This window comes from Sturnus vulgaris, chromosome 14 (assembly GCF_052056855.1).
Source record: "Sturnus vulgaris isolate bStuVul1 chromosome 14, bStuVul1.hap1, whole genome shotgun sequence".
Lineage (NCBI taxonomy): Eukaryota > Metazoa > Chordata > Aves > Passeriformes > Sturnidae > Sturnus > Sturnus vulgaris.
Window position 1 is genome coordinate 16,885,293 of NC_142256.1, and position 24,248 is coordinate 16,909,540.

Here is a 24,248-nt window from a genome sequence, read left to right on the forward strand (position 1 = left end):
AACTTCTGTATGTTACCTTTTAAACTAAGCGGAAAGGCAAAGAAAACTGGAGAGATGGGGAATCACTACCCTGAAACAGTGCTAAAACTTCTCCAAATCTTCAGGGATACGGGGTGACAAAACCACTTTCAGAAACAGCAGCTGCAGCAGGAGGTCTGAGGGAAAAACCCAAAAGTTTGTTTAAAAATAAAACCCAGACACGGAGCTACATGAACACGTATTTACTGCAAGTAGCTCTATGGAAAGCCAAGTCAGATAAATATAAACACTATACAGAGCTTCAAGCCAGTCTCCCAAAACCGCAAACATGATGTGTTTTACAAAGAAAACAACAGAACAATATTTACAATGGAAGACAAAGCCAGATCAATCAGCCCAACTTTAAAACAGATCTGTGGAGCAGAAATAGCAAATATAATGAACAGTTTCAACCATATATGTTTTTGTTTGTACAGACAATAACTGTCCAATATCAAATTAAATTTACAGGACAAACATTGTTCTATCATTGGTATTTTCGTACTATACAGCAGCATAAACGGGTAGCTGGAAGGTAATATATATAGTGATATGTTTTACATCATCTGAAAATGTTCTTCCAGCACAATACTGAATAAATAGTTGCTGTAAACTAAGAGAGTCAAAAAGATTGCATATTTATTATGCCGTACCTATTAGCATTTGTACCACTATATTTGAGGTTACCTATTTACTTATTTATTCAGCATGTATTAAATCAGTGCTGTATATTGTACAATGGCAGCCTCAGGGAATCTAATATGAAATAAGTATGTAACAAATTTCTTCAAAACAACCTTTTCCTTTCACATTAAATGTTTAGAACTATCTTCACCCAAATTTTGATTTCTTAGAAAAGATGTAAAGCTTTATAAAAAGCTGTCTATGTATTGCATTATTCATTTATGAGACCAACCAACAGCTATATGGCAAGACAGTATCATGGTCTTTAAGAGTGGTCGTGTTTTTAATTCCTGTACGTTTAGCAGCAAGTAATTGTACCAACTGAAACTTCTCTTCCAGAATCAAAACCAGGTCTGTGCTTTTAAACCCTGTAGCAACAGTTTTTCCTGTCACTAGACATTGTGTAAGTTGATTGGTACCATGTTTCCTAAAAAAACCCCAAAACAATCACCTCTTATTTTAGTGACATATACATTTCATTACTACTCAGAAATAGATCTTGGTACACATCACTGAGCAATCCAAGCTGACAGTGTCTAATTTGTTACACAAACTGTACCAGCAATCTGAAGGTTGTTGGAGGTGAGGCAGTCTGGCACATCCGTTGTACAATATACACGTGGAGGATTCCCAGCTGTGTGGTGCAGTACAGCATGAGGATTTGTGTACCACTTTAAAACCCTTTAGCAATCATCAGTGCCTTTTATAATCCATTGCATGTACCAATGACTAGTGTCATGCTCTTTTAAGTTCATAGCAGTGTTAAAAAGCTAAACTCATTTCAACCAAAAAAAAAATTCAGTACAAGAGTGAAGCACTTAAATTGTAGAAAAATCAGGGCTTATTTTTAAAATGTCAAATAGTCATTGTTCACATTTCTGTCAGGGGAATAAAGACAAATGATGAGCCAACATTTTAATTTTACTTTTTTACCCCATTATGCCAGAAAGAAAGAAAGAACAAAAATAGTCCCAAATTAAAAGTGGGACTTTGGTTGAAAGTAAGATCAATTAGGGTGGTTTCCCTTTAAAAAGCTACAGCTGACAAGTCTAATGCAGAAGTCACAAACATTGGATATGACTCCGCAGTTCTCCATTCGAATCCATGAACAAGAACCTCATTTTACACAACTAATATTTATGAACAAGAACAAAAACAATCTACAAGACAACCAGCCCATTAATCCTACTTTGTACATACCAAAATTCTGAGCAAAAAAAAAAATCTGTTTAAGCTCTGACAGATTAAAAGCCTCTAGCCTATGCTCAAGAAGTACTTCCTGTACCATAAAAACAAAACCTTAAAAAGAAAAAAAAAAAAAAAGGCAGAAGAGGTCTCTTTTCCTCAGACCCGTCCAGTTCCACGGGTTCATCCCTCAAGCTTATGTGCACCTCTCCCTCCCTCCTTCTGCCCAGTCACCTGGAAAAATCTTGAACTGCCAAAGTATTTCTAATACACGTTAATGTACCAGAGAAATAAAACCCATGTTAAACAGACAATCAGAAACCAGCTTTGACTTCTCAGAATAGGATTTTTTTTTTTAATTAACAAGAGAGGCAGGAAGAAGAAAGGGACATACAGAGATCTCCTATTAGCATTCACACTGCCTCCCAAACAGATAGGATTGAAAGACCAAATTCCACCATCAAAGCACAGCTATGAAAAAATGTCAATTCAAATTAATTAAATTGTAGAAAGTCGATGTCTATGAAAAAAAATAATTAAAAGGATGTGTGTCTATGTCCGTGCTGGTGGAAATGAAAGTAGCCGGCTGGAGTTGAGCTTTGCTTCCAAAAGCACCACACAGTTTCTGGAGTTACCAGCAGAAAGTCTTCTTTTCCAACAATGGTTTCCATGGCAATGCAATCAGTCTAGAAAGGAGGGGGGAAAAAAGTCAGTGACATTTCAGGTACAAGTTATATCAGAAAAAAATGTTTTCTAGGGAGGAGAACACATGGAGTTTATCCACTGCAGAGAGCTGCTGACTGCAGAATGTAGGTCCCTCGCAGAGGGAGGGGACACTCCCAGATGCCAACCCTTCAGAGATCCTGAGGGAAGGAAGAATGATGGAGTCTGAAGCAAGCACTGAAGAGCCACTGCAGCCAGAGTGACATGTGTACATAGGACAGAAACTGGTGCAGCAGCCAGCCCATCCTGCCAGCCCATGCTGAGGACAGACCACATCTCACAGCTGCCCACTCCACTGTCCCCGACTCCCCTGCTGAGGCTGCACAGTGGAGAGAACCCCAGCAGTGCCACTCACCAGGTGTGATGGAGGCTCCAGCCAACACTCCCACTCACAGCAGGGCAGAGCTGCAACACCAACACTGCTTGCAATTCCAGCTCCAAGCAAGAAGCAGCAAGTCGTGACAGCTACATGCCCTGTCTTCAGCTTTTCAGGAAAAAGCTCTATTTATTTATAAGCAGAAACACCTCAGAGTACACTCATCCCTTTCTGAATAAAGTCTCACTACTAGGCAACACCCAAAGACAAAAGCACACAACTACGTCCAAGCTCCCTTCTTCAGGGGCTTCAAACTGGAAAAGACAGAAGTCCAAGTGCTTGCTAGAATGACGGGCAAAAAATATACTCTTGTATTGCAGGAAGATACAGATGGGTGACAAGGCAGAAATGAAAGTAGGAGGGAGTCTGCCCTCAAAGCACAATATCAACCCTGCAATTAACCACGCCCATGCCAAGGTGAAAACAACTCAGGAGTTTCCTGAGATGGAAGAAAGAGTGATGAAGGGCATGCAAATGCTTTCTGCAATTGCATGAGCACAAATGAGGAACATATAAGAAGTCACTTTCCAACTCTCTACAAAACCCCTTCTGCTCCCAGTTGAGTCAACATGAACAGTAATTTTCAGTCTGGAGGGCTACTGCCAATCCACTCACTCTGAATCACACTGTCTCCAAGCTGAGTCAGACTCTTCGACCATTTTTGTCCTCTCAGCCAAGACTGAGGACATTGTCCTCTGCCAGGCAGGTGTTTTTGCTCGCCTTCCCTCCAAGGTTTGAAGTACGTACCTGCAGGATGTTTCCTTGCAGTACAGCAAAGAAGTGAACAATACTGAGAAACAATGAGTGTAAGAGGTTGAGTCTTCAGAAAACAACAGATACAAAAATGTCAGCTACTTTTTCCCTCAAAGCCACACAATGCCAGCTCTCACCCTGTTCTGGGAGCTACCCGAGCTGCAATATTGGAACACTTCATTACACAGCACAGCAAGACAGCACAGGCCCCTGGAACAGAGGAAGGGGTTTTGGGGCTTAATCCTGCCCATGCTCTTCTAGTGGGTCACAAGAAAATCACATCTCACTGCTGAAGATCTCATAGTTCTTCCTTGCCTCTACTCCAGGGATATGCCAAAGAAAAGATGATCATGTAAAGAATAAGCATTATGTGTAATAATGCAAACCTGTATGTTTACTTACAAACCAATCATGAGGTATGCACACACAAACTCCACCCTGTGCTAAAGAACTTCGTATTTCTGTCCAGCTTAAAGTACTGTCCCTCCAAAAGAAAAAAGAAAGAAAAAAAAATAGAAAAAAGACCAAAGCTCAGCTGAGCAGCCCTGCCCCATCCCAGCACTCAGCAAAGGCTGCCTGTGGCTCCAGAGACAAGACAGGCAAAGGTACGGCAGGGCTGGAAGTATAGAGGCATCTCTTCCACTTCAGGAGAAACTCCCTTTTATCCCTACCTAGGCCTCACCAAGGTCCAGGCTGCTATGTTTCATTTTTCAAATATTTCAGTGATTTCAAAATTACAATAACTTAGTTTTCCACAATTAAAGGAAGAAGCATCCAAAATACACCTACAACTTGAGAATCTCTATTTCTGTTATTTCATAACACATAGAGATATACATAACACATAGATATAGATATCATAAGATCACTACAAAAAGTTACTGCTTGGTACACACAGAGCGTGATGTGGTCAGCAATGGCCTTGTTTTCACAAAAGCCCATTGAAACTATTATTTCTGAATTATTTTTCCTCTTTACAAAAATATTGTTTTGTTCTAAGACCAAAGGATGAAAATATGCACCATCGTTTGCAATGAATCACACCTCAGTGACACATGCAAGTCAAACATTAAAACAGTTAAAGCTTCTATATTAAACTTATACTCAATAAAAATTAACTTTACCAGCATCTCCCCACCCTTTCCTTACTGTGGACCTGTAAGCTCATATAAAAAGAACTTCAAAAACGATCTCTGCTTTTGTCGGGACATTTTTCCTCCACGCCTTACATACAAGGCACACCTGAAAGCTGTTTGACAAGTTATTCTAATCTCTCCAAGCACATGCCCCAAAACATTTTGAAGAGCAAAGGCCCAGTTGCCTGAATCAGACAATCCCACATGGCAGAACTCAGTATTTACACCTAAAATGTTTTGAATTTTTTCACAAACTACTGCCAAATTACATTTAAGATATTTGGATGGGAAGAGGAAGGGCTTAAGAGCAAAAAAAACCCAAGTCTGCTTAAGTCCTAAGTTTAATTCTCTGAAGCAGCCTGATGTACTGAGACAGCACAGCAACCTATTCTAAAGTAAGAGCATCAGGTAACTCTGGGCAGAACCCCAAACAGCACAGATTAATTTATCAGAAACCAGAAGAAAGGCTGGGACCTCCCTGCAGCATCTCCCCAAAACTCTGCACATCCTGAATAAGTGCTCATTAATTTCCTGCCCCCATGATTATAAAGTACACTTCAACATGTTTCTCCTTTATTCTCAAGGAAAAACAGAATTGTAGGAACTGGAAATAAACATAAGCAAGCTTCATATAAACATTACCCACAAGCAGATATCAGTCTCATAAAGCCTTGAGTCTTTCATACATGGAGCTATTAGTTGTCACCACTTCTCTAATCTCCCTTATTAAAGCTGGAAACTACAATATTGCAATTGGAGCAGTACAATTGTCTGGAGTCCTGAGGCATCACCACTTCTTTGTTATAAAGCCAACATACATATATATATATACATATACACACGTGTGTGTATATGTATGTGTAAGTGGTGTAAGTGCACGTCTGTGTGGTGTGCGCATAGTGCATGTGTATATGTGCGTGCGTGTGTGTGTATGCGCATGTGCGTATGTGCGTAAGTGCCTGTGTATGCGCATACGTGTGTGTATGCACGTATATGCGCGTGCCTGTGTATACAAGTACGCGCGTGTGCATGCACGTACCTGCGTGCGTATATATGCATGTAAGTGCCTGTGCATGCACGTATGTGCATGTGTGCATGAGCATGTGTATATGTGCGTATGTGCGTGTGCATATGCATGTCAGTGCCTTTGTATGCACATATGTGCACGTGTATATGCGCATGCCTGTGTACGCGCGTATCTGCGTGTGCATGCGCATGTGAGTGTATATATGCCTAAGTGCCTGTGCACGCACGTAAGTGCCTCTGTATGTGCGTATGTGCCTGTGTATGCACGTAAGCGCGTGTGTAGATGCGAGAGCCTGTGTACGCACGTATGCGCATGAGCAGGTGCGCATGCGTGTGTATATGCGCGTAATGGCCTGTGTATGTGCGTTTGCATAAGTGAACGTACGAGTGTATGCGCGTACGTGCGTATGTGTGTACGTGCACATGTATGCACGTATGTGCTTGTGTATATGCATGTACGTGCCTGTGTATGCGCGTGTATGTGCGTTTGCATGTACAAAGTGCGAATGCGTGATTGTGTAGGCATGTATGTGCGTGTGTATGCGCGTATGTGCTTGTGTATATGCGTGTAAGTGCCTGTGTGTGCGCATATGTGTATGCGCATGTATATGCATGTAAGTGCCTGTGGATATGTGTATGCGCGTGTGTAGGTGCGCGCGTGTTTGCAAGTTTATGTGTATGCACGTGTTTGCGTGTGCATTTTATGTGTTTATGCGTGTGCATGCAGGTGAATGTGTGTGCATGTGCAGGCGCGTTCATGTGAGTGCATTTATGTGCGTGTGCACGTGTATGTGTGCGCATGTGCCTGGGTTTATGTGCGTGCATGTGTATGTGTGTGTGCATGCATGTGTATGTGTGTGGAGGTGTGCATGTGTATGGGTGTGCATGTGTGCACATATATGCACATGTAGATGTGTGCACGTGTGCATGTGTAGGAGTACGTGTATGTGCGTGTGCGTGCGTATGCGCGCGTGTGTATGTGTGCGTGCGCGTGTGTGCATGTGTTCACGTGCGTGTGTGCACACGTGTGTGTATTCGCACGTGCGTGCATGTGCGTATGCGCGTGGGCACGTGCGTGTGTATGCGTGTGCATTCGCGTGTGCACGCGCGTGCAGTTGCATGTGTGTGTGCATGCGCGTGTTGTCACGTGCGTGTGTGCACGTGTGCACGTGCGTGGGCACGCGCGTGCGCACGCACGTGCAGTTGCACGCGTGCGTGTGCATGTGTGCGTGCATGCGCGTGTGTGCCTGTGTGCATGTGATTGTGTTCACGTGTGCGCGGGCATGTGTATGTGCGCGCACGTGTTCACGTGTGCGCGGGCATGTGTATGTGCGCGCACGTGTTCACGTGTGCGTGTGCATGTGCGTGTGTGTGCACGTGTACGCGCGTGCATGTGTATGCGTGCATGTGTACGTGCGTGTAGGTGCATACGCATGAGCATGCGCATGTGCGTGCATATATCAGTGTCAGACAGAAAAGGCGAAGAGCAACTTGTGCAGCTTGACCACATAAAAGAAAAACTTTTCATCTGAAATCTAAGAGATTGAAGTCTTGCAAGATCCCTCCCACAAAGTGCTTCAGTTACCACAATTCCCAAGGGCCATCCTCAGGAGTCCATTCATGCTCCAGCCAAAGGCCTGCACGTCACCCAGCATGAACCTCCAGGCATCACAGAAATCCCATGTCACGACCGGTGGAGTCTGCACCTAGGGGCGAGTGGGGTCTGCAGCCCAGACAAAACCAGCTGTGTAGTCACTGTCATGATCCCTGGCACAATTCCTAAACCACAGAGCTGCCGGAGCTTCCCCCACATTCCCCAGAGCTGTGCTGGATCACACCGCCCCCTTACTGAGTCTCACAGGTCACTGCTCCCACTGCCCACTCGGCGTCACCTGGGCACTAGGGAGGTTTTATCAAGCGAAGCTGTTCATCAAAAGAGGTGTAAAATGGATTTAATGTGAGAACAAGGCCAGTGTGTTGTGCTGTTGATACTGGATTTCCCACCTCTGTGGCCCATACCAGAAGGATCCTTTTCAAGGGACTGGCCTTAATTTGAGAGGTTGCAAAAGGACTTGCACATTAAGCTTCTTGACGATTCTTCTCTCCCACACCTGAGCTGCTTCCATTGTTTCATTAACTAGTTGGTGAAGGAAACCTAATGAGGCCATGCAGTGCTTGAATAAAACAGCAGTGCTTCTGTGAAGCTGAATAATCTTATTTCAGTCTCATAATGTAAGATTTCTCAGACATCAATTTCCTATGTTAATGGTACAGATATGAGAATTGTTGATCAACAATAAATATCACATTAACACTTCATACCAGATCCCATATGAACGGATTTAACTCAGCACTGACCAAACAGTAAAGGAAACTGCCAGAAAAAAGGAAGAAGAAACTCTTCTATAAGGTAAACAAATTATGAGATGTGAACTAGCAGAGACAAGAGGTACAACTCTCACCAAGTAACCCAGCATTCCCCTGAAGTTCTCAAACAAAAATGCCACCAAATAAAACATGGTGGCCCAATCAGGCAGAACTCAGAACTTCAGAACTTTCGCTCGCAGTGTAAACACACAGCTCTTCCTGGACTGTCATAAGCTCTTCCAAGAAAACCTACTCAGTCTTAAAAAAAAAAAAAAAAAAAAAATCTGGTAACTGATTAGTACACGAAAAAGAAACCAAAAAACCTCTGCAAAAAACTTTCCAAGGCAGCCCAGAAATACACTGCTCTAAGTAGTTTTCACTGCATTGCACCCTACACCAGGCTTTTCTATCAGAACTTCAGCTCCATTAACAGATTTTGCACAAAAATTTTAACCTTTATTCAAAAGTGAGTTCTACTGCTTCAGACTATTGACAATACAAATTCAACTTCTTATCAATGTTCAATATAGAAAACAAATCTAGAAAGCATCCAAACATCTTCAAAGTTCATCGCGCAAAATATATAAGCAAAGTTTGGTCTTGTTTATTTGTCTGAATTTTGCTGAGGAACAATCAGAGGAAAAAGATCACGAGGCAGAAGAGAAACTAAGGGGCAAATATTTAAAATGGGACGGGAGCATGCCATTGCTCAAAAAAGTTTTATTTAAAATTAAGGAACACACTGAGAAAGCACTCTGCAAATTTTCTATGCAAAAATCACATACTTTTATAAAAATTAGGAGCAGAAATATAAATCAGTTGTAATTCATCAGATGCATACCCAGTGTGTTTCACTTGAAAATGTACGAGATGAGAATATACCAAATTTACACTTCATTTCCTGCATCTTGTCAAGCCCATACAAGTCAGGACACTTTGAAACATACTGAGAGGCCCTGAGAACACAGCAGACATACCCTAATTCTCTCGAAGAAATCCATCTTAAATAATACCTGGTTTTACAGGGAAGGCTTTTACTGACATAATTCTGCAATTGGTTCTTAAAAGGATAAAAGCTTTGCTTGCAGAAGATATAAATTTAATATAATTAAATTATTAAAATCTCCATGTCAAAGAATAAGACAGCTTAATGCTTTCTGGAGAACACTGCTGAAGTTCTCCATTTCTTGAACTTCAGGTTAGGGGGAAATCAGAATTAATCTGATTTACACAGACCAAAAGCAGCAGAGCAATCTTAGATTTTTTGTGCATACAGCCACACAATATTCCAGTTGTTCAGGAAAGAACTAAACCCAGCACAATCTCAGGATACTGTGTAGCATCCAAAAGCATCTCGTTCAGCAGCCAGGCTGGGGCAGGAGCACAGCAGCGAGTTCCACATGGAGCTCTCCTCATGGCAGGCAGGGCAGGAAGGGATCATTTGTCCAAATACATTATTCACAACTTAGTGAAAAATTTTCTTTTGCTCCAGATCTTACCAAATACACAGTCACCATCCCATGCCATTGTCCTATTTCGTGGAATTCTTATTTTAATGGAATACCCTTAGACATTGCTAGAGGCAAGCAGTGAAAAGCAGATTTCCTACTTAATTTGCACCTGGCAGAACACCAAGTCTCCAAATACAAATCAAAACCGGACACACTTGCTGCATCCCTCACATGTGCAGTTAAGGTGCCCAAACGAGGCCCCGACAGAGACATCCTGATTTTGCAAGGAGTTCCACTACCTGCTGACCACCAAGCACATGCTCCATGTACTTTCTTCAGCCAACAACAGACTAATGATGCTCAAAATCAGGTAATTAATATATGTTGAACCTATAATTTTACTGACTTTCCACAAGCAAAAAAAGCAAAATTTGGTTTAAAAAAAACCTGTTGCAGGACCCACTTTACACTGGATAAACTATTTAAACACAGCAACTAGTAACAATATCCCAGCGAATCAGACTTCTCTTCAAGCTGTGTTTCTAAAATTTAGAAGGTAAAGTTACTCTTACAAATAAACTTTATGCACAACTATTCATTCAAAACATGGGTTTGCTATTATTAGTGCTCAGCAATTTCACGAGCTAAAAACCTCTCCCATGCTTTCAGATAACTTCTACTCACTTTGCAGAAATGCCTTATCTCTTGCAACAGTGGCTTTTTTTCCTGTTCAAATAAACAGCAGAGTTGTTTCTAGGAAGGCCTTATGCACACTCCCTAATGTCATCTCTTTGCTGAAAGTATTCCTAGAATTAGTAAACTTGCCTGCAGTTTTTGCAGAAGTCTCATACCAACTCAAATTGCACTGGACAACTTGACAAGAAGTTGTTGGAGGTTTTTTTGAGTTTGTTTGGAGGTTTTAAACTAAATTTCAACAACAACATGAAAAATTAATTCTTCTCCACCTCAAAATACATAGCTCAGAACTTCAGATTTTCATGTTGCAGAAAAATGTAAAAAAGGTTCTGCTTCTGAAAAAGCATTCTCACAACAAGTGTGTGAGTTACTGCACCTGACCTGAACCACAAAAAATATGAGTGAATTTTAGCCAAAAAATACAAAGTTGTTTGTGTGGCTTCTGAGAGTACCACCTACTGCAATTCCCTCTGCTACCGTGACAAAGGTCAAGAGTCCTCAGTGCCAAAAGGGAGGAATATTTCCTGTCTGTGCTCTTGCTGCAAAGAAGGGCATTATGAACTGTTTGGAAACAAACAGGAAAGAAAACAGCCACAGCAAACACCACTTCTGCATGCACAGCCCTGCTTCGTGCATCCAGAAAGGACCTGGAATACTTGGGAAGTTTCAGTAGTGCAAAAAAACTCCTGCAAGGTGTGACATAGCTTCCCAGTGAGGAACAGACTGTTAACAAGAACTCTTCAGCCTGCAGAGAAGTATTGGGACATAACAGGAAATTTTAAAAGCCCAGATTATACCACAGGTCCACACTACGTGACACTGGACAAGTGTACTGCAGAGGAGGGCACAGCATCTACACAATCCTAAGAGGCTTGGAGAAAAAAGATAAGATTCGTTATCTCTTTGACTACACAGACCAGAGGCTGCCAAACAAAGCTGGTAAAGAGCAGGGTCCAAAATGGACCGAGGTCTGCATGCAGCACGTCCTGATGGATTGGAGGTTGCTGTGGATACAAGGAGTTTACACAGGATCAAAGAGATTGGAAAAGTACTTGGATTAAAGAGAAATAAAGAATTACAAAACAGACAAACAACATCAGGCTTAAGAAATCCCCGAAGCTGAAAAAAAAAGAAAAAAATCAGAGGCTTGGGTGTATGTTTGTGGGAGGTATACATGCCTGCCCTGCTCTTCCTCTGCTGGGTAGTGTCTGCTTGCAGGCATAGGTCTGGGGCTTGAGCCAAACTATTCTTAGGAACACAACCAAGAGAAAGGTCAGTGACTAATGAAACAGCTCCCCACCTTTCAAACTACCTTTCCGAAAACTTCCTTTCTACACGAAATTTCACCTGTTGTAATTCATCCCTTCCCTCTTCTCAATCACTTTAGACATCGACACCTGTAAGCATTCAGCACTACCTTTTTCTTTCACTTCTATAGTGCCAAAAATGACTGTCCAAGGCAGAAAGTTACTACAAAGCCACATACCCACATAGTTACACACCTGTGCAGGCTCATGTGTGCCTGCACAGAAAAATAAATATATCTTTGCTAACAGTCACTCTCCGCTATCACACACAGAACAGTGGCATGCATCAGTTTTTTACATTTCCTAACCATTACATTATTGACTCTCCATTAATATCAGGACACCCCAAACCCTGGCTCACACAGGGGAGGAAAATAAAGGTTCATATTGGACTGCATGTGTGAAGCAATATCTTCTCAAACCCCAGGACATGCCCAAGAGCCAAGGACTGCACCTTCAGCTTCCAGAAGCAGTTTGGGAGTTGACAAGGACAGAGTTAAACTGACTCGAAACACAGACAACATTTAATCAACGGTGTCCAACTCTTGTTTAGTGTCTACCTTGTGGAACATGTCAACATTAATGTTTCAATCACTCATACCCTCAACAGTGAATCAAGCCTCGATGTTGACACCACTTCCAGATTTACCCAAAACCACTGTAGCATCTGTTCAACCTGATCTACAGACACAGAAATAAAGTAATTTTCTCCTGTGAAAATGACTGTGCTGTACTCCAGCCTCCACAGGCGTCATTCTTGCAGCTGACACCTGCAAGAGCAGCAGCAATGAGCAGGCCCCATGCAGACCTCCGCACCTAGAGGTGAGCTCCAAATGCTCTGGTGCATTGGTTACAAATACTAAAAGTAATTTCCAAGCCCCACTGTGCCTTCTCTCCAATGCCAGAAGACTGCCTGCCTGAAACTCAGAGATACCACCTAATAAAACCCCAAGAATGAACCAGTAGTAATGCCAAGGCAGTTCCACCAGCTTTGCTGCTTCTGGAGCAAAGTCTCACCAAGAACAGAGGCTCCAGTCCACACAACATTAAGTGCCAAGGGATGTTGCACAGGGTGATCCAGCGTTTTGCTATGCATTTCTGCACATCTGCTCACACCAAATCTACTAGCCATATGTCTGCAGGAAAATTAACTGACAGAAAGGAAAAAGAAATAAAAACAGAAAAAAATCACATACCACATCTAAAAGAGAGAAGTAAACATTGGGACATGCTCCTTAACTCAAGAGATACATGTTGGCCCACATTCTTCTTACCACGATTAATATCCTGGCCTGTGGTCTGACATTTACCTCATCCTTTTCAAGTCATTTAAACCATTACAACCACTGTATTTATAGCTCATTACCTTCCCTTGCTCCCTGCCATGTGCATATCCTTCCAAGTACCTCCACCAGCTTCCTGCCCCACAACCACTCTCAGCAGCCTTTTATCTCTTCCAGGCTCTTATCTGGACTCTGCCAATGGCAGCAGCCTTGATCTCTATCTTACTCTCCACCCCAGCACATTAGGTTTCATCCATCTCTTTAGTTTCATCTTTAAACTCTAAGCTCCTTAGGAGAGGGATCAACACATTAACATTTGTGGCACCGTATGGGGACCTCCATCCTGTCTACCTGTTCAGGTTCCACAACAAGTAGAGATCATGTCTGGAAAGATCCTGTCTGAAGCTACATACTTTCATTAACAGTCTGTCATAATAATGTCTGAATAACCCCAAGATCAAATCTGTTAGTTTTTTCTAACTGATTTCCTGTTCACCACAATCTGCAATTTAAAAACATCTTTTTCTAAAAACACCTTTTTCTAAAAACACCTACATACAAATCTGACTCACTCCAAGAAAACATCACACGGTGAAATATAGACAAAAAAGGCCTCCCAAAGCATTTCACACAACAAAAAACAAACGTTGTTAAGGAGCAATCGTACTACTGGAAAAGTAGAGAGCTTACAAATTGTTCTAACAGATCAACTTGAGATTCAAAAGAATTCTATACAGGAAACAGAAACGCCAGTGCCTGTCAATAGCTTAAACAGGGGTTTCATACAAATGGCATATCCACAGCTCACAAGAAAAGCTCTTGGGCTAGTACGCAATCAATATTTATCAATGATGCAACATCTGCTTCACTATCACTAAGAATTTCCCAAACTCCTGCTAACCTCAAGATCTGGGTAAGAAGAAGCACAAGTTCCCAAGAAATAATTCAGGCTCAGGCTATCCAGCAGGAAAAAAAAGTTACATGGAAAATTCATCTGGTCAGCAAGAACCATAAATAATAAACAATAAAGCTGGGTCAGCAAGAGTACAGGAACAAAATCACACTATTCCCTGTGGAAGGAGAGTATCCCTCAACAGTGCCTCGATAAATTCAGAAACCAATTTTAATAGGGTTTTTTGCAGCCCTTTTCATTTTATTTCCTACAATCACCAGAAGAAGAAAACCCAAGCATTTTGATATTCTCAGTTTTTCAGCAAAATTCTGTTCTACTAAAAAGGAAATCTTTCTCCAAGTAGGCAGCATATTTATCAGCCTTTCATACCCTAGCAAAAAGGAAGTACTATTCTTACCTATTTCATGCCCTAAATAATAAATCAGTTTGGTATTTACAGAAGTTCATAACATACATACGCTATGCAGTGAATACAACCCCTGTTTACCTTCTGTACTAATTTATTAAAGTTTTCAATTTTCTTGAGTCACATTAAGTTGTATCTTTACCTTGGAACTACAGCCAAACCTCACCTATAGTAATTTCAGTAAAAGTCACTTCTTTCAAAAACCCTCTCTTCTTGGAAGAATAAAAAAGATTAGACCTCACACTTAACTCACGAATCACTGGCAGACAAAATACATGTATTCACACACACAGGTGCAGTCTCAATGGTTTCCATCCAACCACAGATCTAAATCAACAGAAAAATAATGTTTGGAAATAAGCAACCTCTGGCCCTTAACATACAGCTCATGGCTTGAAAAGGGCAGAAAATTCTGCTAAGTCTACTAACACTGTTGCTATTGGGGTAATGCTACACCTGAAGCAAAATTGCCACAAATCCAAACACTTATATATGTTCCAGATCATTTAGATAAGATACTCAGCAACACCTCTGAAATGCCTTTGATGAGTCAGGCTCATTTACATTTGTCTTCCCACTGTGCTCAAGTATGTCAGAAATTCCTTCCTGATCACAGCTCTGCCTCTAAAGTAAATCATAACCCATCCCTAAGCTTGAGTGACCTTCACAGAGTTGCAGGGCTTGATTACAACTGGAACATACGGCTCCATTTTTCCCTTGTCACTGCCTAAACCTGCAAGACAATAGTGCAACTTGAGCATAGGATTGTTGTGAATATGCAGAACCTAAACTGAAAAACTTAAACAGCAAATTTTCAGGGTGGACCATCGAACAGTTCTCCAGCCAAGTCATTACACACCATTTAAGGATGCATTGTAAGATAATAGGCTATTTTTAAGAGAAAACAGCAGTACCAGTACCTCCCCAGGCTCCAGAAAGCTTGACACTCTCACACATGCCTTCCAGTTTTATCACTCCATTTTCCTTTGAGTTGAAGAATGCCACATTTGATCAGTACCTAAAATAGAACTGTGGAGTTTGTTTCCTTCTTCAGCTCAGAAAAACAAACTTGTTAGTGCAATCAACAGAATTCAGCATGGTTTTGGGAGCACCACAGATCCACAAACAGCGCACACACACCAAGTTACAAAACAGCATTATAAGCTCTTTTTAGTACCACCCAAAACCTCAAGGTATAAATCCCCCCCAACCAATCAAAATTACAAAATGTATAAAGATCCTTTCATTAAGAAAGGCCATATGCAGAAAAAAACAAGCCCAAGCACTATCTACTGCTAACATACCACTGGACATAAAAAAAACCCAAAGACATACCTAGTGACAAACCACCCCAGTAATCACATGCTGGAATACAACCTCTGGAAAGACCAAATGAGCACTGCCCACCCTCTGCAAATCCAACTTGCTGCCCCAGCAACAGGGGAACAAGGGGTCCTCAACATCAAAGGAGGAGGGAAAATGTGAAGTTGTAGAGAGAAGAGTAAAAGGATAATAATGCATTTAAGATTTCAACAAAAGACTTTAAAATAAAGAACAAAACAAATGCAGAAACAACCCAAAAAACCACCCTGAACCTATGCTGGATTACTCCCAGACCTTCCTGCATTCTGCAGCCAATGCTTTCATCCACTAGACAACTACAAGCAAAAGGTTTTAGACTTCCAAAAAGACAAATGTCATCATCAGCTGCAACTATGGATTTAAAGTCTGGAAAGCTCATTTCCAAAAGTATTTCAACACTGACTCTAAGTAAGCATTCTCTTTCAATGGCGGGGGAACATTCTTGTCGCAGACTTTCTCACCAAAGTACAAGTAAAACCGAACTGATTCTTGGTCAAATATGTCATAATTAACTCACTCCCACACCATACAGCAAAATCTCTTCTGCCTTCAGTAGCTCACATACTACTTAAGAAGAAATTTCCTGGGTATTTTTAAGCATAGCTGTAAATTACCCAATATTATTCAAGTAGCATCTGTTGCAGCAAGATTAAAATGGTTTGAGTTGTTTGGGTTTTTTTAAGAATTATTATCCCAGCACTATCTCAGAGATGTAGGATACACAGCAGCATTTGGATGTGCTGCAGCAGAGTTCTTCAAATTATTTTTAAATGGGCCCCTGCCTTAAGTATTCTGCCAATACAGAAGAGCTTCAGTTTAAAACAAACTTTAAAACCACTACTTAGAAACCCAAAAGGAGTGGTTATTTGCTTCATATCCCATAAATTGCAATTTACTATATTAGTAATAGCTAAAATTTTCAGCTTCTGAATTTTTCAGTTTATATTGTTCCTTATATTCTTCAAGATTCTGCATTTGAAATATGCAAGTTACCTGAAAGGATTTGGACAATTTGGAACATAAATTTTGGTTTATAGCTGTTCTTGTTTTCCTTCCTCTCAGCTTCCCAAAGCATACACAGCACTCTCACCCAGTCTAGCACAGGAGAGATTAAAATGGTGAGGAACAATTATATTATAATCCTACACTTTACAGAACATCTTGAATAATATCTCAGCACAGTGTTAGAGTATCAGGTAAGTATCACAGAGCAGTAGATAAGATTGAAGAGTGGGTGTAAAATAGCCGAGCTGCTATTAAGCTGAACATTACATTTACACTAAACAGCTGTTTTTTGAGTCCAGGGTATCTTTGCAGGTATAATATTTCTAGTAAGATTGAAGAAACTTGTATTACACAGGACTCATTATGCATTTTATTACTGCCCATTCTCATCCTGCTTAGTTTCTACAAGGTCCAATAACAAACTATACATTAGCTAAATCGTTTGAAGTAGTTTTAGCGTTCTGTATTCCTAGCACAAAATGTCATGACTCAGATTCATGTAATCAAAACTGCAAACTACTTACTTCAATATTGTGTAACAATTTCATGATGAAATTGTTTTGCTAATGACCTCCTTAAATTGCAAGCATTGAAAATCAGGATCTTATGTTCTTTTTATCATTATCAACATAAAACCTGAGCTCAGCTTTGCCTAAGCCCCCCAAAAAAGTTTAATAACAAGTCATCCCTAGTTACCATTCCAAGTTTGTGCTCTCCCCCTCCTCCATGCATGTCATGAATGGAGAAGGGGAAAAAAAAAGTTTGATTCACATCAGTGAACCAGAACCAGAAGTAGTTTGGGAATTACAATGAAGGAGCAGTGATGCATTGGAAATCACTCCACCACCCTCGGCAGTTTGGAGAACACAGCTGAGTCACGGAACACAATATACCATTTAAGCGAACAAAAACAAAAAGCAAACAATCCAAAGCTGGGAAGTGTTTTCCTTCTAATAAAACTGTGGTTCAGAGAGAAGAGATTAAATTCTCTACCTGACAGAGATGGGATAGCGCCTTTCTAGGAAGTAAACAGTAAATACATCTGCTAAATATCTTCCTTAAGAATTGATTTAGCCACAGAGCACTTTTTCAGGTAGAGAGACTGAAAAAGTGAAATGCAGTAAGAAAGACAGCACACAGTTCTGCTGAGTCTCCAAAAGTATTAAAAATATCAATTACCTAAAGGCACACTACACCTCTTCAGAAGACAAGAGGTTTAAGAGTGTAGCTTCATTTTAACTACTTAATGGAATATAAAAATGTTTTTCTGAATTACAGAAAAATTTTAAAATATTAAAATAAAAGCTTTATTACCACAGTAACCAATAAGCTGTTTGAAGAATATAGACTTCTAAAATTGTGCTTGCTATAGCTCAGAGACATGATTTCATATGTGAAAGTAAACACCTATCCTTATAATCAAGAATTTTAAGTCATTCCTGAGAAACAGATAAACACCACCAATTTACAGTATTTAAGTCTGGCAAGCTGCTTTTAGCCTGGAGCATTCCAAAATCTGTTCACCCCTTCATGAGCCCCTACAAGTGACCAGTGTCCACACTCCACCTACCCTCCTACTATATACCAGAAATATTTTACAATACCTTTATAGAAAACTGTTAGGTCTTGTATAATTTTGTGTTTCTTATTAGGACTAGAAAAATGCTTGATTTCCTGGCAAAGCCTATGTTTTTTGCACAGAGCTGGTTTTGCCTCCTTTTAATGCATTTCTAGAAAACCTCAATTCCCAACAAAAGCCAGCAGCTGTTATGCCTCTTGCTCCTTTGCAGCTTGTAATAGAGAAGGGAAAAACCCCAAGCGTGGGGCTGTAGATACTTTGCTGCAGCAATAGTAAGCAAAATGCTTATCATAAATAAAATTTCTAAACACAGTATCTCTTGTAAAGTATTTTTCAATGTAATATTTACAATACAGCTGAAAATATATTTGTTCTTTTTTCATCTTAATTCTGTAAAAAATTTTATAACACAGATTTTAGTCATATAAGGGGAATAAGATCAAGTTAAAAATTCTGCTGGTTTTGGAGGTGCTTAAAAAAAAAAAAAACACAAAAAACCAAAACCAAACCAGCTGCAGCAATCAGTGTGTCTCTGACTGCAGATTTAGCAAACAAGTCTTTGAAGGGCTGAAAGACTGACTTTGGAAGAAAGCACTTCTTAGACTGGCAACCTTCAACATCTTCTAAATCTGATTCCAACCAACAAAACAAAGCAGAGGACAAAAAACCACTAAGGCAAACCACACATTTCTGAGCAGCCCCAAGCAGTGCTGCCAGATTCTGAACAGCATGTGAGCTGAGTCAGGCTTATACTTTTCACTAGAAAAGCCTATACAATTTTAAGCAACACCTGTAACACCTTCTACCTTTAGAAACTTAGTTTTACAGCAAAATAAGAAAAAAAAAATCCTTCCAGCATATAAGACTTTAATTAAAACTATGTCAGCAGCAGCCTGCCCCCTTACTGCTTTATCTGTGGACAGAGTAGACAAGTAATAATGCCCAACCAGATTAAGTATTTCCTCTTAGTATCCAACAATTACTGACTATATGTACATTTGCAAAGAGAGGAAAACATAATTTCCAACAGAAATGGTCTTCTACCAGGAGAGTGAATTATTGTAAGAAGTTCAATGGATTAATGGCACCAAAGCTATGATTACTCTTCCACAGTTCCAGCACAGCACTCACATAAACCGCCACTCAGTCGGGGTACCTGCACGACACCCCTAATTACTGGCTTTGCTCCCACCATGAGAGCTTATCATATGAACAGGAGTGTCCCTCCTCTTTCCCATACTTTCTCCCCACCTGCAACACCTTTATTTTTATGCACACTTCAAACTGCATTGCCTTACAGCTGGGTAAGACCACTGACAATTTGAAAGGCAGCAGCCTCCCTTCCCAAGTTTCTGACCTGGAAGACACTCCTCAGAGCCTGCTTTTCCTCAACCACAGGCATTCCTCACCTGCTACACAAAAGGCAGATCCCAGGGAAAAGTTACAGCTCAGCTGAGCCCTAGGTGGTGAATGTAAAGGCCATGAGCTGCCTGAGCCCGCCTCCACACTGGTCAGCCAGGTCCTCAGGCTTCTCCAGAGGACACACGGATGTAGTGGAGACCAGAGCTCAAAAGAGACACCAAACCTTCAAGAGAAAAAAACTGAGTTCTGTTTATATAAGAGTCAGCTAAATAGATCCAGATAGATTTGCACATAAAGAAACTGCTCTAATATCTATTTCAACTACCTTAAAAAGAAACAGGAAATATATTTAAGCCTCAAATTTTGAGGTCTAAACCAAATTTAGCCATTTTGAGCTTTCCAATTACAAAAATTTCAGTTCAGGAAAAAAAATGAAGAGTCATTTATCTCTAATAAGGGAAAAATAGCAAAACAGAAGTGAAGGCAAGAGCTACCATAACTTCAGAACAAGAATTCACAACGTGACATACCATTAATGTTCATACTAGCAAAATTAATAAAAAATAAAAAAGGCAGATGACAGTTTGGTAACACCTTTGACTGCCTAGAAGAGGCACATAAATCCTTTAGGCCAAGGATCACATCCCCTTTCACTGCTGTTCAGTGGTTCAGATGCTGCACTACAACAAAACTGGTTGTACTAGAATAAAACAGGAGATTATAAAAAGCATTTACCCAACTCTGAAAACAGTGCTAAGCAGACAATCTAATTCCTATGGTTAAGCAAGCATTAAAGGGAAGTGCTTTTAAAGTTACAAACCTTTTCTCGCAGCGTGACACTTCAGCCCATCTGATCTGCTGAAATCTATGCTTACGTAAGCTCCACTGTCCAAACCTGAAGTACCATTTCGGAGATGGCAAGCTGGCACTGTAGTACTCGCCTCACAGCTTAGAGGGTCATTGCGTAAATTCAGAGCAATGTAGTTTAAGCCGTTCTGAAATCCAGTTGAGGTATCCCTGGACATTTTGCTTTCCTGACCATCAGCAATGTTTTCATCCGGTTTTAACCAAACATTGTCGAATGAGGCAGAGCTGTGTCTTTTGCTACTGTCAGTAAAGAAAGAGGATGAGGACATCACAGTCCCAGCAGAAGAGAACGTTTCAGAACTGTGTCTCCTCCTGCCTTGAGGGTCAGCTCGAATCACTTTCGGTCCTATAGGAGGGTCAGAGCTAGGGACAGAGAAGCTACTGCTACCAGCATATCTATCAACAATGCAGAGTCTATTAACGATGGAAGAAGGACTATCCATCTTTAGAGTATTGTCAGATTCAGTGGCAAATGGCCTTGGTGGTGTTGCTGCTATGTTGAACGTCATCTCAGTGTAGTCATCAGTCCTGTTACTTGCCGTGCTAACACAAGCAGCACCAAATGAAAGCCTGGCATAGTCAGGGTTTGGTTGGTTTCTAGGAATACTGGAACTTGCATAAACTGAAATATCTGTAAGAGAGTTTGACAGCTCTTTCACTGCTTTTGGTGACTGCACATCCAAGTCAACACTCATGTAATCAGAGAGCGGTGATTGTCTGTGGTCACTACTTGAGCCTAGAGATGATGGAGATCCTTCTGCAGATAAGGAATACGGTGTGTTACTTGCCTTTTCATTAAAATCAATATTTATGTATTCACCAGGACTCGCTGGCTCAGGTGGAACTGTACGATCATACATTCTGGGGATGGTATTACTCCCTCTTGTACCTAGGGGCAGTCGTGTGGGCCTGGTAGCCCTGTTCTGCAAAAGTCCTTCATCTGAACCTTTCAACGTCGGCAATTTAGAGATGCCATTAGCCAGAGTCTCACTGCTGACCTCCTTTACATTTTCTGGTGCACCATACAAGAGTTTTCCAGGTGAAGACATTGGAACATATTCACTGTGGTCACCATTTTGTCCTGATAATGCCTTAAAGCTTCGGGGCAAAGAAAAATATGAACTAAAACCTTTGGAAACAGAACTGGTAAGAATATAATTTGAATCACTGGGGTGCTTTGGAACTGAATTACCAGGTGACATATCCATATATTCGTTGTTTACGATCTTCTCATTACTTCCTTTAGAAGCAAATCCAGTTAAAGGACTCCGTACAGGTGAAGAGCTGCCCTTCGGAAACATCATCATATAGCCTCGGGAATCAACCTGAGATGGCGACCATGAATTGTTAATCTGTTTTGGAACAGATATGCTTTTAGGAGTCACTGGCAAATAACCACTGTTGCTGGATAGAGAAGATGCAACTCCTGGCATCATTGGCATGTACCCATCATCCCTGACCCTACTCCTGCTTTGGTTACACATGGAATCAAGGTTAGTGTCACTGTACTCCAATTCATGGTTATCGTTCAATTTTGGTATTTCAGAATGAAGTGATCGTCCGTGATTTCCTGCAGTATCTTCATCCAACAAAGCTGTAGTTTGTGTTGTCTTCTGCTGCACTGCTACAGAAGTTGGCTTTGTTAGAGAATAAGTTCTTTTCCTGAAACATTTTTCAGCCTCCATATAATCATCTCTTGAACCATCATCTCCCTGATGCTTATTCATGGACATGTACTCACTCAGACAGTTCTCCTCTCTGATAGGTGGTGTGTTTCCCAAAGAATCTGGTGTATTACTCCTCACCCTAAAGTACCTGAAATCTCCAGGGCTGGAGCCATACTCATCAGAGGAGATGAATCCCCCATCACTTGGGGAACCACAAACAGATGAGCTAGAAGGTCTGGTCAGCATGTCTGAAGCAGAACCATGGCCACTACTGGAAGAAACACTGATGGGACTTGTGGTGGAAGGAAAATGAGAAACGGGCAGCGAAGCAGACCTGGTGTGGTAAGATGAGCTGAAAGCAGCTCTCACGTACCTTCCACTCCCTTCTTGCCGGCCCAGATTCATCCTTGCAGTATTCAGGTGGATCAGGCTCCCAGTCACTGACCTAAAAGGTCTAGTCATGGTTCCTTCTCCTTCACTGGATGTTCTGAAACGATAGGAGCTGTTGCTTTTGGTGGTAGGAGGAGTCCCGCCAGCAACACTCTCAGTTCTAGATCTTCTCTGCAAGCCTGTCTGGCTAGGGGGTAGGTTGCCCAAGTGCCTCCTGGTGGTGATGAAGGATATGGGATTGGTACCACTGCCACCACCAGAAGACTGGCTCTTGCTTCGGGGCCTGAACTCTGCAAAGGCCTTTAGAGCTTTCATGGTATCCAGAAAAGTCTCGTGCATATTTTGGGCAACAACTGAATCATCCACTTGCATCCAGAGTTCTCCAGGTCCAATAGAGGCAGATCTGCCCACTTCAATAAAGAAGAAGTTCTCTGAGTGTCCGCAGCGGCGAATGTTCATAAGCTGCAAGTGAACAGAGGGCACCTCCGAGTTCAGCTTGACAAGGTGGATGGCCTTGCTGGAAAGGCACAACCTATACACTCCAGTGAGGTTCTTTGTTTGTCCCAAGCCTTTGGGCTTCACGTTGACCTGCCATACCTCCTTGAACACGGTGCCAGGCCTCAGAGCGGCCCCGTAGTGCTCATCATCCTCATCCACCTGCTGATCAGCGTGGTCCTCCTGCTCCAGAAATCCCCTCTTGCTCTGATTCATGAGCTCGCTGATGGCCTCGTACCAGGCCTCCTGCTCGGCATCGTTCTCGGCCAGCATGGCAAAGTACTCATCCTTAGTGTACAGGGCGATGATGTGCTTGTGCTTAGCGTCGGCCCGGCGGCTCACGGTGAAGCACTGGTACAGGGGGATGACCCGCTTGGGTGGGGGGCAGCACAGCGCAGCCGCCCCGCCGGCCCCCGCCGGCCGCAGGCTGCTCTTGAACTTCTTCTCGCTGTCATAGTACTCCAGCCGGGCGGGGGCCAGGTGGCTCTCGGCCCGCAGGACGAAGTAACGTTTGTGCCCGTGCTTCTGCTTCCGCAGGTACCCGCACTTCCTCACGTCCTCGCCGGCGCCGCGGCCCGTCGGGGGGGGCTGCCCGCCGCGGCCCGCCGAGGAAACGGCCCGGCCCGGTGCGGAGGCGGCCTCGGGCGCCGGGCACAGCGAGGTGCTGGGCGAGCGCCGCAGCAGCAGCATCAGGTGGTGCGGCTGAGGGGACGGGCAGCGCCCGCCCTCGCCCGCCGCCGGCTCCCCCTCGCCCGCCGCTGCGCCGAGCACGCTGGGCTCCCGCTGGGGCGCGGCTCCGCCTCCCGTATGCCGGGCGCCCGGCTCCTCCTCGTTGCTGCCGCCGCCGCCGCCGCCGCCCGGGCCATTCATCCCGCTCGCCATCTTAGGGACCACGCAGGGTCCGGTGCCGCTGGGGACAGGACGGGCAGCGGGAATCCACGCTCACCGGAGAAGCGCCCTGTTGCATGGGAAGCGGGCGTTGCCTCCTGCGCCCCAGCCCGGTCCCCGCTTCCGGCAGTCGCTCGGGCCACTCGCACTCACGGGCGGCGGCGGCAGCAGCACGGCGAAAACATCACGTGACGCCGAGGAAGGCGGGGCCGCGGAGGGCGGGGCGCCCAGTGCGCGGGCCGAGGGGGCAACGGCGAGCCGACGGGGCCGCGCGCCAGAGTGGCAGTAGCCGAGCCAATAGCAAAAGGC

General features: G+C 42.7%; 1 protein-coding gene across 4 annotated transcripts; it reads right to left on the minus strand.

Moving 5' to 3' along the window:
• Positions 1 to 206: 206 nt before the first annotated feature.
• IRS4 (insulin receptor substrate 4) lies at positions 207 to 24,248 on the minus strand. Of its 4 annotated transcripts, none has more exons than XR_015806797.1 (2): positions 13,089 to 15,233; positions 207 to 2,573 (listed from the first exon to the last, which is right to left on the minus strand). XR_015806797.1 is itself a non-coding variant. In XM_088173276.1 (2 exons), the coding sequence occupies exons 1-2, from the start codon at positions 23,931 to 23,933 to the stop codon at positions 2,519 to 2,521; spliced, it is 1,449 nt and encodes a 482-aa protein (XP_088029402.1). In that variant the 5' UTR covers positions 23,934 to 24,248; the 3' UTR covers positions 207 to 2,518. The 4 variants fall into 4 exon arrangements, 1 of the variants encoding a protein (XP_088029402.1); XR_015806798.1 differs by lacking the exon at positions 13,089 to 15,233 and adding an exon at positions 12,919 to 13,079; XR_015806799.1 differs by lacking the exon at positions 13,089 to 15,233 and adding an exon at positions 2,966 to 12,910.

Bases quoted from the DNA above. Each gene is read 5' to 3' on its own strand.
- IRS4 (XM_088173276.1), bottom strand. From the start codon at position 23,933: ATGGCGAGCGGGATGAATGGCCCGGGCGGCGGCGGCGGCGGCGGCAGC. The intron at 2,574-22,539 runs GTACGTGAGAGC...CCTCCTTTCTAG, and splicing joins CGGCAAGAAGGGAGTGGAAG to ACTGATTGCATTGCCATGGA.